The sequence below is a fragment of the Stylophora pistillata genome, chromosome 3 (assembly GCF_964205215.1).
Source record: "Stylophora pistillata chromosome 3, jaStyPist1.2, whole genome shotgun sequence".
NCBI classification, from domain to species: domain Eukaryota; kingdom Metazoa; phylum Cnidaria; class Anthozoa; order Scleractinia; family Pocilloporidae; genus Stylophora; species Stylophora pistillata.
Genome location: NC_142521.1, coordinates 43,062,889 through 43,079,835, shown reverse-complemented (window position 1 = coordinate 43,079,835; position 16,947 = coordinate 43,062,889). Strand labels below are relative to the sequence as shown.

General features: G+C 39.9%; 1 protein-coding gene across 1 annotated transcript; it reads left to right on the top strand.

The window, feature by feature from the left end:
• The first annotated feature begins 849 nt into the window (after positions 1-849).
• On the top strand, positions 850-5,282 carry LOC111341024 (melanocortin receptor 5-like). Its single transcript, XM_088755719.1, has one exon. It carries the CDS (start codon positions 3,744-3,746, stop codon positions 4,659-4,661), a length of 918 nt encoding a protein of 305 aa, XP_088611845.1. The 5' UTR covers positions 850-3,743; the 3' UTR covers positions 4,662-5,282.
• The last annotated feature ends 11,665 nt before the right edge of the window (positions 5,283-16,947 follow it).

Sequence of the window (16,947 nt, the reverse complement as noted above, 5' to 3'; positions counted from 1 at the left end):
AATTAAATTGTCTTGTTACATCAAGTAATTTCTCTTCAATTTCCTCACAACGCCAACGACACACTGTCACTTACATGCACAACTCTTTAATAGTCCTGATCAACACCCTCAACAAGCAAAATAATGATATGGTCCTTTGACTCGGTCAGTCTTCAATTCTGTATTCACCTCTGTATAAGGTTTCCTTTGCGCTCTAATTTTGATCTAATCGGAACAGCGAAGTCACTTCTCAAGATTCTTTCTGCCGTGAAGAAGATCAGGTAAATGTCGTATGTAAATATTCACACCTGTCTCAAAGCTTTTAAGCTTTGAGACAGGTGTAAAAATTTATGTTCTCTTTGAAAATTGACCACGACTATCATAAGAACAGTAGAGTTTGGTAACGTCTCGTATTGGAAAGAGTTCGTTAAAGTACTCTTCCATCATGGATACACAATATTTTTAAGGCAAGTTTTAATCTATATCTTCGAACTTCACTTTATCGGTACTGAAAGTAAATTGAACGTTGATCTGAGAATCTTAGTAACTCTGCCCGTGGTAATACCATTCGACCCAGTGAGCGTCGAACATGGCATAAACGATCAAACCCGTAGTTGATAGCTTCTAAATTTTTGCCTTCTTTTCTTTTTTAAAACGGTGTTTTAGAATTGTGAGGAAAAGTCACTGTTGTTTAGAAATATTTTGTGGAAGTCAAAACTGAGGGCAGCATATTGAAGTTGAACACTGTTCAGTACAAACAAAGTCACGCAGATCAACGAATAGAGAAATCCATCTTTTACACACACTTTTGAATTATTTTAAGGTGATCGACCTTTTGATCAATTTGCAATATTTTCTTTTAACAGGAATTATAATGGGAAAGATGACGAAAACTATAATGCGAATTAATTTCCATTATAGTTGGCGGACGGCAGAGTGAAGTAAACGAATTACGGAGGCTTTAAGTGGATTCTCATTTTTCTCCACTCTCCATTATCTCGATCGTTTACGAAGCTTGCGTAACTGACGTTTCAGCCGCCAAATTTGAGCTGAAAAGAAAACCCCTCAGCTTTTTCAGCAATTACTCGAGAGTTAGTTAAGATGAGACCCTCCCACGAAAAGTACAGCTCTAAAATTTTTATGGGCCTTGTTTTTCAATTATCAATATTCCCCAATCAAAAAATAACTCTCTAATAGTCCGGTTAAGTAATATGATTCCTTCTCAGTGACTCGTACTGTTTGTTATTGTTATTCAGCTGCACTGGATAATTCATTTTATTCAGCCTCAAAAAATGGATGTTTAATTTTTAGTATTAAGGGCGTCGTATTCACATGATCCTTGTTGAGTTGAAGATTGCCCCTTCATCCAAGTTATAACTGAACTCTGCTTGCGAACATCAATCTACAAGAGGAACGGTTCTTGCCGTTGAGGTTTCTTAAAAGAAATGTGAAACATCTTCTGAAATTGAACCTTTCACTTTCTTTTTTTTTTTTTTTTTCATCTATATATAATGATATATATGTATTTCAGAGGGAGCTTCAATTTACGTATTTATTTATTTAGTTATTTATTTTATTTACTTACGTTGATGTTAATGGTTTATTTTATATCTTCTTATTCCCAGTTCTTAAATTATTATTAGGGATTAGAAGTAACCATTTTAAAGAGAATTTGTTAGTCGTTGCAATTTTAGCGTGATCATAGACAGTTCCACAATTTTTAACCGATTGAGTTGATATTGAAGGTTTGAATTTTCTGCCCAAACACCCCTTACAAAAAAAAATTGTGACATATTCCTGCCCCAGTTAAATGTGTTTTATGAGGTAAAATCGTCGATCAATAAGCCAGTAAGTCGATAGTCTCCATAACCATCCATTTAGGGATCTGGCAGATTATGAAGGCAGCGTATCAACATAAGCGAGTGCAGGGCCTGTTGGAGTGGTATTTAATTTTTTCGGTGCATAGGCTGTTAGCTGGCAATTTTATGCACTTTTTCGTTCTGTTCAGATAAATTGTCGAAACGGTCTAGATGCACACAAGATCTTGTATTCACAAAACCACATCCGCTAATTGCGTTTTGACAGGTAGAGTTCTCTCTCAAGTCAAACTGTCGAGGTGTGTCATATGCAAATTACTAACATAGCTCCCTGTATCGCACAGGTTACATTTAAATTGGTACACTACGCACTGTTCATTAACCAGCTGTGGTTTGGTCTCACATTCTTTAAGGTCTTGGCCAATTTTCCGACTGACAAATACGGGCTGGATTATGGTTTGGAGCCTAATGCTAAGGTCTTTCAACTGCGTCTTAACAATGTTAGCGGAGTCTTGGTCCTTCAAATGTAACCTGTGCGATACAGGGAGCTATGTTGGTTACACACACGGGCATTTATATGCCCGCGTGGATAGCCATAAGAGCACGTCATCTCCAGTACGCAAGCACTACGACAACGACCACGCCGGTGCTGTCCCTGAGGACCTTCTTAGCTGTTTCAAAGTTCTCAAGAAGTGCATGAACAAATTCGATTGTCTTGTCAACGAGATGCTTTACATCAAACAATTAACACCGAGTTTGAACGTGCAAACGGATTCTATCCGCGCTAAAGTATTTGTGTAGCTACCTCCCCTATGAAAATAAGTTGTAACTCTTGAACTCGCATTTGTTAATTTTATTTTCATTTGTACCCTTGATAATGGCGTCATGAAGTCGCCGAAACGTCAGGATATTATATCGCCCGTTTTTACCTGTCTATGTATGACGATGTGCAGCCTTTTTTACATTTAGGTAGTTCGGAAAGCCGCAAAACACTTGAACAAAAGTTTATCTTTCAAATCAGTATTCTTAACCAACGAACGCTTTTCATTTTACTAATTCATTCTTGTTTTTCTCGTTACCCTGTTCCCACCAATAGCAAGGTTCCACTTTCTGCATATCAACCTACACACAGCCCACAACTCCTCCATTCGCTCTAACGAAGGTTGAAGCCCCAAACGAAAGCTGTAAAGTGCACCTAAACACAAAAATTTTTTTCGCTTAACGAAATAAACGTATTTTTGGAGTATTTCTTTGCAAAAACTTTTTTATTTGCTCAAATCTTCGATTTTCTGTGCCCAGCGTTGAAAAGGAGGATTATCAGCCGCCATTTTGGCTCACGACCGAGTTTAAAGAGGAATGGTCCTAGCGGGTAATGTGACGTCAAATCGAGAACACGAAAGTTTACATTTCGCACATTTTCACTTGTTTGGGGAAGGTTCTAGTCGATATCTTCCGATAATATGCCGACTAAGTGTGTTGTAGGAGGATGTAGCAACGTGCGAAATTTGTAAGAGGCTATCGCGCTTCATTGGCGTCCGATTTTCCGTATTTTGACTGGGCACAGAAAATTGAAGATTTGCGCAAATAAAAAAATATTTGCACAGAAATACTCCAAAAACTACGCTTATTTCGTTAAGCGAAAAAAATTTGGGGTTTGGGTGTACTTTAAAACTCTTTATGGTGACCAACTTACATTATCAACTCAGTTGACAAAACCAAATTACCTTATTACTCCCACCGACGCAGCACCAGTTTCTTTACAAACTTACCCCTTACTCATTCGAACAAGATCAGCTTGCCTTATCGATTGAACCTACAGTGGAGAATAAAATTGCTATGAAATTACTTGTGTATTTGGAAATAACTTCTGTACTATAATTATTTTATGAGTGCCTCTTTTCTTCTGATTTAGATCATCTGGCGAGTGAAAAAAAAGACAAGAACTCAATGGCTAGCAACACTGCTAACAGGACTTCAGATGACGTGAGCAATAAGAGCCATTTGCCTTTTCTTGAATCCGAGTGCATTCCATGGGTTGTTGTGCTCATCGGTGAATGTATGGCCATAGTCATCCTTAATGTCATCACCATTATTGTATTCGTGAAGAAGCTTCAGCTACGACGCCGAAGTACATACTTGATCATCCATCTGGCGATAGTCGATCTCTTAGTCGGCGCAGTCTCAGGTCCTCTGTTTATTTACTGGTTTGGGAGTTACTGTGGTCTTTGGGAGATTAACGCAGCTAGCTCTCTAGCACTGAGAAACACATTTCAGCGCTTCCCTCTCGCTTCTCTTCTGAATCTCGCTGCCATTTCATTAGAGAGGGCACATGCGACATTCTGCCCATTTAAACATCGTTTCATCAAGAAATGGGTTTATGGAGTAATAATAATTGTACTTTGGTTGACAAATACCACTGCAGGGCTGATAAAAGGAGCCATAGACCCTCCCATTTTGCATTTTTCATCTTTTCTTTTTCTTCTTTTTATTATTTCTGTTTCTTACATTTCTATTTTTATCAAAGTCCACTTTTGTCGTTCTTTACCACGCCATGGCGCAGTAGCTGCGAGGGAGAGAAAATTGACGAGTATCTTGTTCATTGTGACCCTGGCCTCTTTGTGCATGTGGTTTCCATCAGTGATACAGACCGGGATTTATATTTTACGTCCTCAGTTACTCGACAACTCTTTTTGGGGGCTACACTATCAAAATATAATGGTGGCTTTATTTCAGGCCAATTCGCTTGTAAATCCTATCATCTACGCAATGAAGATGCCAGAACTGAGAAAAGACATAATGCAAATCATATTCCGTCAGACTGTGAACCGTTTATATCCAGTGGATTTACCTTTATGTAATCTTTAGTACACCAACTTGTCGTTTATTGAGATGTACCTTATCCTTAGAATTTTAAGAGAATTGGTGACGACAATTCTCATACTTATCAGCTAGAAATTGATATCGTGATGTAACAGTTTTATTTAAAAGGATGATTTGGCGGCCTGAAATAGGAAAACAACAAATATATCTTCGCGTTTAAAGTTTATCCATGGGGAAGTGAAGGGGAGGTTAAGGTAACCTGTTTTCAAAGTGAGTTTTAATACAGTGTGAGGTAAATTAAGATTCCTTGTTTAAACGTTGAAACCATCAGATTGCATCTCATGCCTTAATGTTTCCAGCACGGAATATTTGGCCATAGTCATCATTGACATCATCACCATCATTGCATTTGTGAAGCAGCGCCTTCTGGCCATACTTGATATCTTGGTTGGGACAATTTCAGGTTCTCTGGATATTTACTGGGTAGGGAGTGTCTGTGATCTGACGGAAAGGAAAAACATGACGGCACCTGACGGCAGGGAAACTGTTTACTTTGCATATTTTGCATTCATTATTTTAATCATTTCGGTTTCTTGCATTGCTATTTTTTCAAAGTTCGGTGTGGTCGTCATCCACATGATGGCGTAGTAGGTGCGTTGGAAAGAAATAAACGGGTACATTTTGTAATACGACTCTTGGATCTTCACTCAATTGGTTACCTACAGAAATACAAAGCGGGATTTTAATTTTCCAACCCCAGTTCCTCGACACCCTCTCCTGGCGGTCATCGTTTCATATTGATAATATAGTACTGGCATTTAGTACTGTCAACACGCTGATAAATCCTATAATCTACGCCATATTGTTGCCAGAATTTAGACAAGGTATGAATCAAATCATATCCCGCCGGAATCCAAGCAGTTCAAACCCGATAGAAGTACCACCACGTAATCTTTAGATCAACCTTGGTTTAACTGCTTCTGCTCCTAAAATTGATGAAGATGTGAACTTCTACTTCCATGATATCTGGAACTTTTGCGGAAATGTCAACTACGCGGGCCACCACTCTACTATATAGGGCAGTTATTAGAGTGCATCAAAGCCGGTGGTGAGAGGCAATCAGGTGCAACAAGAGGATTCTACTTCTCAAGCAACGGCATGAACGGATTCTACTTCTCAAGCAACGGCTTCTCAAGTCAGTCGATTAAATATGATATTTTGGTTTTTTCTCGATCTGGTTCTTTAGCTTTCGCCCCAATAGAAAGTTATAAAAAAAAACCTCCCTGACTTACAGACCATGACAGCTGAGACAACCAGTGTGTTACTAAATGCTACGTTATTAGCTCAACCATCAGTTGAGAAAACGTCGAATAAAACCGAATTTGATGTAGAGGAAAAGCAAGCTTTTGTAAACAGTCATCATGCCGTAAGTATTCATCAAAGTAGCATTTACATGATGCATTTATCTGGAGTTAGAAAATGATAACGTCAGATCGATGGATCGGGAAAAAACTACGCGGATCAGCAGACTTCCATGGTTCACCTTCGGCTGAAAGTGTTTAAATTTAAGTGAAGCCAAATCCGTTCTCACGAGAAACTTCACGTGACTCTCATGCCGTAACGATCTTATGTAAGTCAATAGTAACGCGAGTGACCCAGTATGAGGATGAGTGTGTTGATGAAAACAAATCAGTGATCTTCACACGCGTTACCTATGCCCGACCTTTGTTATTGCTTATATTGCAAATATAACTATGACCTCAGTTGTAAAAGAATCTTTAAAAAGATCAGCGAAACTTGTTAGCAAAAACGAAGGATAATCAATGAAAATAAATAACTCGCTTCAAGACTGACTTTGTGGCACACCAGCGGAGCATAGATATTGAGCGAGAAGTGAAAAGTTACCAACACTTTGTAACCTTACGGCTTTTTCTTAGGATATTAAGCGTCTTGCAGAAAAATCGCAATATCGCGACAAGAACCTCTTTAGCTGCTTGTTGAACCTATTACATTTTTGGGTTTTACATATTTAGATATATTTGCAGATTCAGATGAAGCATTAGGAGAAACCAGATCGGAAGAAACCGCACGAGTGACAGAATTAATAGTTGATGTGACCTAAACAAAGTAAACTAGCTTTAGTGATTAAACCACAATCGGTGGATTTAAGTCCCGTTTAAGTCCGAACTTCTTTCTCAGCTGAGTAAGTCGGCTGGGTAAGTCTCTAAACTTACTGCAGCCAAACCGAGTCAAGATAGGACGGAGTGAATAACTTGTAGCCTTCTCTTTATGATATCCACACTGATCAATGATCTTGCAAACGGGAGATGAGAATCAAAAAACCTTACCACCTGAACCTTTACTGCCTAACAAACGAATCATGTCTCTTACACATCAGTTAAAGAGGACAGTTAGTGGATGCCCGTAGTCCTAGAAGGAGGAATCGAAATTAGTTATTAAGGGGGGGAGGGGAAGGGATGACCTTGTTTGACATAGACTCTATATGACAGCACAAGTTATATTAAGATAAAAGTACTGAAAGCGTATCAATTTTTTGCTATTATGGAGATCCAAAAGCATATTATGACATGTTATATTGTATTGCAGTACTGTGGTGCATGCTATTGTAATAGTGCAAACATTGTTTAAAAAGTGTGAGAGTAAAGTGTGAACAGAGAAAAAATCGAATAAAGAATCCTCTGAATTTTTGGCATACTCAACATCTTGTCTATTCGAGTATTGTCTTTTATCAAATCGCTCACACACCTTAAGATTTCTTTCCAATAGCTTTTTTTATTCTTTAATTAAGTCTACTTTTCTTGTCAGTAAAGGCCTCTCGAGTTGATACAATAAATAAAACAATACTTGCTTGTAGATATAAAATCTCTTGTGTTCAACTCACTTTTTCGCTGCCCTCCCATGTGAAACATCGTGTTGAACACTCGAAAGAAATTCCATATCTGCAAGTGGCTTTGTATCATTCTCTATATCATTACATACCTTTTATCATTAATGGCTTTACTTGGAGTTAATTTAACAAATAGAGAAACCTGGACTGTCCTCTGTTCGGTGAAGCGCGCATGAAGCGGCTACAGCACGAGAGAGGTTGGGAGAAAGACGAGCCTTAGAAGAGTCAGTTTCTCCTCACTTCTAGAGTGTTCTAGCCGCTTCCTTACGCTTCGCTGTTGGTCTCACTGCAATTCCGCTTGAGCGGACACACGCAACATTTTATCCATTCAAGCATTGTTTTAAGCAGAAATGGGTTTATGCAGTTATAATTATTCTAACTTGGTTAACTACTGCCGCCTGGGGTATCAACGATGGTCGATGATTTCCTCATCTATTAGTCTATGCTGTTTTCCTCTTTTTCATCATATTGTCTGCATTTCAATTTTTGACAAGGGCCGCTTAAATCCTCAACTGCGTCACAATAGTGCATTCAGGTTCGAGAGAGAAAAAAATGACAAATACTTTATTTATTGTGACAGTGGGATCTGCAGCTACTTGGTTTCCACTGATGATACATCTACAAGTCGGTCACTATTCTACATTGAAAGAACAACAGCGGTTTTTTCTATGGCTAACTCGGTAACTAAATCCTTTTATCTACGCCATTAGGATGCCAAAATTAAGACAAGGTATAATGCAAATCATCTTCAGCGGGAATCCAAACCTTGAAATACGATCGATTTACCATTACGTTGTGGCGTCAATGTGTATTTTTTTCATATTTCTTACATAAAGGTTTTACATTTCTGCATCATTAATTTCCGCTTATCATTTTCGTTATTTAAACCGTATCATATCTGCACCATTATTTTTGCACTTTATGTAAATCAATCCGCCCTTTATGTATCATGTTTCATGGCCCCTTTAGCAGGGTTTCTTATTTTTGCCTCCATGACCTTTCTCCTACGAATGTTTCGCGTCTCCTATATTCCCTCAGCATTTGTTGAGTTTCTGACTTGTGGTATTTTTGCATTCATGTACTTTCCCTTCTTGTATGTAAGTATACTTTCTTAAAGTCATTTTATTTTTTCTTTAGGAACTTATTTCTTTGTCAAAACGCTGATACCCAGGTATTGCTTGGTAAAGAAGAATGACGTACTTTTCCTAAGCCTTTTCCATCCGTTTATTTTGATCCACCACCCGAAACTCAATAAGATTAAAAATGACCAATAATGAATTGATTATTTGAAAATTAAAGCAGCCAGTTGTTCGACTCAAAAGTCGATTTTCTTTTGAAAACGAATACGGCTATCGAGTTCAATATTCAAATAGCCAATTCATTGTTGCATCCCTGAAGCGACTGGCAGGTTTTATTTTCAATTAATCAACTATCAATAGTCATTTTTAAACTTAAACTTGTTTACTTTATATAATGCTGAACCATAGCTATTTCAGGACAAGTTTTAATCTCCGTTAAAGGTTTCCCAATTGATTGTTTAAACTAAGTGACAAAAAAGATAATTGATTTCAAAAGAGATTGAGTTTCGGGTGGTGTATCAAAATAAAGGGATGGAGGAGGCGTAGGGAAATTGTCATTTTTTATTTCTTTTTGTATACCTTACGTATAAATGGCAGTTCTTTCCCGTTTTTGTTACCTTTTTTTTTTTCTCGTGCGCCATAAGTTGTCGACGAAGCCGACCTGCTCATCAGTTCTTTTCTTTACCAAGCAATACCTGCATATTAGCTTTTTGACAGCGGTAGAATGATTAGAGAAGCGAAGTATGACATTAACTTATGCGGAAAAAATATTTAGTGACAATGCTTAACCTTTGCAATCGATGATTTTCAAATACTTTTGGAAAGAAAAGTAAAAGTTTGGCGCTACTTCTCGGCCAAGTGACTCCTCCGATACATTTGGGAATTTCGTTGCGTTCTACAGTCTCGAACTATTCATAAATAATGATGATAATAAAACCCCTCACCACCGCCGAACTTGGAAACGCCATCAACAATATGGAAAATAACAAATCTCCAGGCCTCGATGGCCTCACCAACAATTTGTACAAACACTTCTGGCCCCTCACAAAAGTCTTTAATCACTGCTACCAAGAAGGTCACCTAACACGTATACAACAACGCGGGGTCATCTCGCTTGTCTTCAAAAAAGGAGAACGAACCAAACTCAAGAACTAGCGTCCGATTACCCTATTAGATACCAACTATAAAATTCTCACCAAAACACTAGCCACTCGCCTCACATCTGTACTGCACTCCATTATCCACTCGGACCAAACCACCTGCATCTCTGGCCGAACAATAAATGATAATTTCAGCTTTCTCCACGATATCATCTCCTACGCCAACGATACTAACACACCGCTCGCACTGATCTCTATCGACCAAATGAAAGCATTCGACCGCATCTCGCACGCCTTCCTATTCTCTACCCTTCAACACTTTGGCTTTGGCCCCAACTTCATTCACTAGATTAAAACTATTTACACCTCTGTCTCAAGCTCCATAAACGTCAATGGCTGGCTAACATCCTTCATGCCCCTCGAAAGAGGCCTTCGTCAGGGATGTGCATTTTCCGTGCCCCTATATGTTCTTACAGCAGAATACTCGCTATACAGATCCGAAACAATCCCAACATCTAAGGCCTCACCCCACCTGGCTCACGCACCCAAGTCAAATTAACACAATAGGCTGACGACACTACATTCACCCTGAAAGACGACAGCTTGGAAACACAGAGATCTCAGCTTCAAAGGCAAAGCAATAGTCATCAAAGGTCTACTTACCGCAACCCTGGTATACTGTCACTTCCGTCCATCTACCCCCCTGGGCAATATCACAAATTGAAAATGAAATCTTCAACTTCTTCTGGGACTCAAAAACACCCCTCACCACCCGAGATACCCTCTCCCTCCCTCTTTCCGAAGGAGGTTTCAACATCCACCGCGTCCAACGAAATCTCTATGCTCTCCGCCTCAACACAATTCGCCGCCTCCTCTCTCCAGAACCGGCGCCCTGGAAATACTTTAGGGCCTACTTTTTCTGCGAGGAGAAGGTGTTTGTTAACATCGAAGAAACAAGTGGCTTTTGGAAGGAATTATGGGAAGGGAATGGAACTGGAAACGGTAGCGTGGAATGGCTGCATGACTTGAGAGCTATTATTCACGATCGCGTCCGTCCTTCAGTGGAGGAAGCCTGGAACCTAGTTAGAGGTGGTTCCAACCGCCTCCCGGTTAGCGCAATGGATAGAGCGCAGGACTGATGTGCGGGAGGTCGAGGGTTCGACCCCGGCCAGACCAACACTCAGGATCTTAAAATAATTGAGAAGAATTTGCCCCCTTTCTATAACATCAAGAAATGGTTAGATATTCTAGTCTTCTCGGATAGGGACGAATAAATGGAGGTCCCGTCTCCTGCAGGGTTGGGGTAGGAGAAGTTAATTTTCCACACACGAGATTACTGTGTGATGGATGTCCTCCCCTGGGTGGGATGGGTGGGAAGGCGAGATCGATGGATTGAAGCGGCTGCCAGAGGCGTCTGATATGCTGACTTCTGTTCTCAACCTTAAACTGCACCCGTAATTCAGCCGTAGGCTGCAAGCGGTCACAAATACTATATTATTACTATTATCATTATTATTATTATTATTATCATTATTATTGTTATTGTTATTGTTATTATTATTATTATTATGATTATCAATATTATTATTATTAAGTGAGGCTGCAAATGTTTTAGCGTGGAAGATGAACTGGCGCGCAACTGGACCGGATTGTATCGCCAATTTTTGTTGGAAACGTGCCCAAGCGCTGCATGAGGGTGTTATTTCGTCATTCCGTTTGATCTACGAGTATAAGGAAGAGTATCCAGCATGGTTTTGTGAAGGGAAGACAACGTTAATCCCAAACCCCGGAGAGTTTACCAGTGACAACCAACGACCCATCACTTGTCTAAACATGTTTTATTAGTGGTTCACTTCGTGTCTGTTTGCAATAACAAACCAGTATCTGGAGGAGAACGATTTAATGGAGGGTGCACAGAGAAGGGCACGTGCAGGATGCAGTGGAACAACAGACAACCTATTGATCGATCGAACAATTGCGTTGGATTGTCATAGGAGGAGGCGGAATTTGAGCGTGGCCTGGATTGACGTAAAAAAGTGCGTACGCTTCTGCAGATCATAGCTGGTTGAATGGGGTGATGACGTTGCACAGGTTTCCCACATGGTTGTGTTAAGTCATTGCTAAACTGTGTAAGAGTTGGAACACCAAGGTAGTGGTGACCACAAGGGAAGGGAGAAAGACCTCCGAAAGGACAAAGTTCAACAGAAGGTTACCACAGGGGGATACATTGTGCCCGAGGCTGTTCCCCGTATACTCGAAGCCAGTTGCATGGAAGATCAGAGCCGCTGAAGGATACCGGATGTCCAAACCTATTAACAGCAAGGTTACGGGACTTTTGTATATTGATGATCTCAAGATCTTCGCTGCATCAGAGAGTAGCTTGAACGGGTTATGAGGATGTTTAAGTCATCTATGGAACCTATAGAAGTGTGCGGTGGCCCATGGGAAAAGGGGGATACATGTGACTGTTGTCTCAGGGAGGAGAGTTACGGAGTCGACTAGAATACCATGTGGTGATGATGGTGAGCGGTACTAGTTCCTTGGATTACTTAAGATGATTAGGCAGGAGGACAAGTTGGTCCTGGGGTGTGCAGCAAAGGAGTATCTCAGACAATTGTCAGTTATTTGGACAAGTTCCCTGTCCGATTATAATCGGGTGGTAGCGTCAAATCAGTTTCCATTGCCTGTTCTTGGATATCTTATGTGGACGCAACAATGGCTGGTGATGGAACTTAAGCAGATCGATAGGGTAGTGCACAAGATTGTTGTCGAGAGCGGGGGTAGACACCCATGTAATTCGAAAGCATTGTTGTATATGCCAAGATGTAAAGGAGGGCGGGGATTGCGTTCTGTTGAAATGGAGTACAAAGCCACAAAAATCAAGGCTGCAGCCAGAATCCATGGAAATGAAGATCATGCACTGGGAATGGTACCGGAGTTTGAAGAGCAAGCGGCAAGGATGGGGCGTAGATCCAATTTTAAAGAAGCGGCTAAGTGCGCGGAGGAGTTGGGGCTGGAGTTGGATTTGGAACAGCGCAAGGGATTAAGAAGGAGGTGCGGATACTGCTACAAGACCGTGGAATAGTATACCTATTGAAATTAGGAAACTAGATTCTATAGCATGTTTTAAAAAGAACATGTTTGTCAAGATTTTTAAGAAACAACAATGTTTGCATCATTTTACTATTTAATAATATCTTCTTAATTGAATCTTGTCATATTTTAAATGCTTATTTTAAATGTTTACATATTTTAGCTGATTGTATATAGTTGTGTAATCTTTGAGGGCCACAAGTTTATTAGCCTCTAGCTATTAAGTGCTACCCTCTTTAAATAAAGGCTTTCATTCATTCATTCAGAGGTGCCAAATTGAGAAGTTAGAGGATGAGATCAGAAATCAATGATGGCAACGGCGTCTAGTGACTACCAGGCTAGAGGATGAGAGTTTGAGTGCCGATGGGTGTTTCTGGTGGCTCACAGAGTGGAAGAACTGCCCATCACACACAATTGCTGGACTCGTCGAGCTATACGAGCAGCTCTTGCCAGCGCGAGTATACATGAGTCAGAAGATCCACACAAGCGGGGAAGGTGAGGTGAGGTGCAGATTATGTGGTAAGGCTCCAGAGAGCGTGGCTCATATCTGGTCAGGATGTAGTGCGCTGGCCCAGTGCAAGTATCTCTCTAGATACGACGCAGCACTGAAGGTACTGTTTTACGAACTGTTGTATGATGAGGGAGTTATAGACAAGATACCATCCCGGTACTCACCCGACAAGCCCAAGCCTGTGTACAAGTCAAAAAATGTTAAAGCTTGTTGGGATGTCCCTATATATGCTGATCAACAAGAGGTCAGATGCAATAGGGTAGATACACGCATTCTAAATCCTATCAGTGCAAGAGAGTTGTGATGCTGGAAATGAACTGCCCGTGGGTTAACAATCGGACAAGAAAGGATGAAGAGAAGACACTGAAGTACGGACCCATGCGCTGGGAACTAAGGAAGCAGTTCCCAGGCTACGAAGTGAAGCAGTATAACATCATAATGGATGCCCTCGGGGGGTGGTCACGAGAGCTGAATGTCATGATGCGCGAGTTGGTGGGAGGCAGAAGTACAGACGTACTGCGAAACTTGGGTTTACAACGTGAACATAAAACGAATTAACTAAAGACACCAGTTTTGATGAGAAATAATGTGAATCGTTTTATCTACTTTTTAAATAGATGCAGATATTTCCCGCGCGCTTACATAACCATTCCTTTTGCTGCGCATCTGGCGTCTTGATGGAGACAGCAGCACAGTGGCGAAGCCTTGAGCAGGTTCTCAATTTTTTCCCTCGGGCTCTTGTTCGAAAAAGCTGTCGTAACTGCCGTTTTTCGCGGGGAGTTATCAGGCACGAAGAAAAATTCAAAGTATTTTTACGAAGACTTCCTTTTAGGGTTTGCTAAAAGCGAATGTAACATTACGAGAAACCATCCTATCTTTTTAATAAACATGAATTATTTACCTAATTAGCTGTTTCACTTACAACATCTGAAAGCTTGCTTCCATTACTAATAATAAACCGTCATAGATTTGACGCTATACATAAACATATTGACATAGAGAAGTCCATCAGACCGTCAACTTCCCATCTTTTTCAGCAATTACGTAGGAATTATTTTAAAAATGAAGTTTTTCTCACGAAAGAGCTGCTTGCTATGACGTCTGTACGGAACAAACCGAAACAAGAGTCAATGGCTATGAGTCGGGGAGTCATCATTAAAATAATCACTTGTGAATGATTATCTAATCCTCAATTTGCGTGAGAATAATTTATAGTTCCACCTGACCACGCTCTCCTCACGAAAAAAAGGACGATCCTCCTGCCAGTATTTCGCCCCAGGATGAAAGTTTGCTCAATTCTCATTAGCAGTCTCCCTTTCAGCATATTAACATTTTAAGGAGATTTGTATTTGTCTTTCTAGAAAGTCAAGGAGTCTAATGTCGGCTTATTAATGTACAAGGCAGCTCACGGATCGACTTTGAACATAAAGGATAATTGTAAAATGTTTTGATAACTGTGCTTTGTACAATTCCTCGAACTCCATAGTTTGTGTGTGCTCTGTTCTTCAGTTTTCAATATTTACCTATATTATTAAGTGGTCCCTAGTGCCGAAGTTGTCACATTCATAGGACATTTAGCACGAGATTGTCACTCCATCCAAGCTATAAACTTCCCTGTTAAAACAGTACTACTAATAAAACAATACTTCGCAGATTAACACACTGATGGCGTGAGGGTTTACGTTGTTAATGCTTTATAAGTGCTATGTTACTTAAATTTCAATATTTACTCATAAAAAACGACGCAGTTATGTTCCGGCTGAGAGATATGATTCCTTATCCATGGCTCGACTATTTGTTATTCCTGTTCAGCTGCGCCGGATAATTCATTCAATTCAGCCTTTAAAAAGCAGTTATTGGTACTAAGTGTGTCATATTTAGATAATCCTCGCTGAGTTGAAGATTGTCACTCCATCCAAACTCTGAACTTTGCTTACGAACATCAATCTATTAGAACAACGTTCATTGCCGTTAAGGTATGTTTAAAGACACTTTAAGAGTCGGGATAAGTTGAAACACCTAGGAATAGATAAAAAAAACTTTGATGGAAACTTATTGAACCATTGGAGAGCAACTTAGCATGATCGTAGACTATTCCATATTTCTTAACTGATTGAGCCGAAATTGGAGGATTGAGTTTCTTTTCCCAAAACCCTAGGCTGGTTGAGTCTGAATCCGTCCGGAGAGTTGTCTTTTATGCAAGGTAAATACTATGATAACATGTGAAAATATAAAGCCAAGGTGATTTGTCTCAGACTTTCGTATCTGTGTATGCCAAGAGATTATGTAATCGCTCGTGTAGGTAAAACAATCTTATTAGAAATTTTTCCTTCACTCTCTATTTAGATCGAACAATTTAGCCCCTCGCAAGGCTGTTTCACGGAAAGTCAACGAAAATATTTTTTATCATTATACATAATCAGAATGCAACAGAGGAAAATTACAAAATGAATTCCTTCATGCCATTTTACATCTAGTAAATTTATTCAACAATCATTTATGAAGTGAATCTCTTTGTTATAGATTATTGGACAGGTTACAAACACCAGCTGTGCGAGAATTAAATGCCTAACGACACTATCAACCGCACACTTGGCGACACTAGCCCTTCGCTGTTTCTTGAATCCGAAAGCATCCCGTGGCTTGTTATGTTCATCACTGAAATGTCTGGCCACAGTCATCTTTAATATCATCATTATCATTGTATTTGTGGAGCAGCGCCAGCTAAAGCGCAGAAGTGCTTACTTGATCATCCATCTGACTATAGTCGATCTCTTAGTCTGAGCAGTCTCAAGGCCAATTTATATTATTAGCGGCCGGGCTAGGAGGCTTATGTCATCTATGGGAATTAGATTTGACCAGTGATAGCCATCCAGCACTGCTTTACATATCAATGCGGCACTTTCCTTTTGCCTCCCTCCTCAATCTCGCAGTCATTTAATTAGAGAGGGTACACGCAACATTCTGCCCATTCAGGCATCCATTGATTAAAAAATGGGTTTATGGAGTTATAATAATTGTAATTTGGCTTACAAATACCAATGTAGCGCTGATAGAAGGAGCCACAAGCAGTGACATTGTGTATTTTACATCTTTTCTTTTCATTCTTTTCATCATTTCTGTGTCTTACATTTCTATTTTATCAAAGTCCACTTAAGTTGCTCTTTACCACGCCATGGCGCAGTGGCTGCGAGGGAAAGAAAATTGACGAGTATCTTGTTCATTGTGACCTTTGCCTCTTTATTCACGTGGTTTCCATCAGTTATACAGACCGGGATTTTTATTTTTAATTTTCAGTCATTCAACAACTCTTTTTGGTGGCCATACTTTGGAAACATACTGGAGGCATTATACCTGGCCAACTCGCTCATAAATCCCATAATCTACGCCATGCGGAAGCCAGAATTAAGACAAGGAAGAAAAATAATTGTATTCCGCAGAACTCCAAACCACTGAAGCCCGTTGGATATACCTTTACGTAATTTTTAGAAATTTTTTTTCTTGCGAAATTTCTTAGACTAACAGAAGTTATTAACATATAACTTCTCCTAGTGGGATCATTACGCTGTTCCACAGTCAAACGATTATTGGAAAAAAAAAAAAAAAAGCCATAGGCTGTTTTCTCGTGAGATAAGGCCAA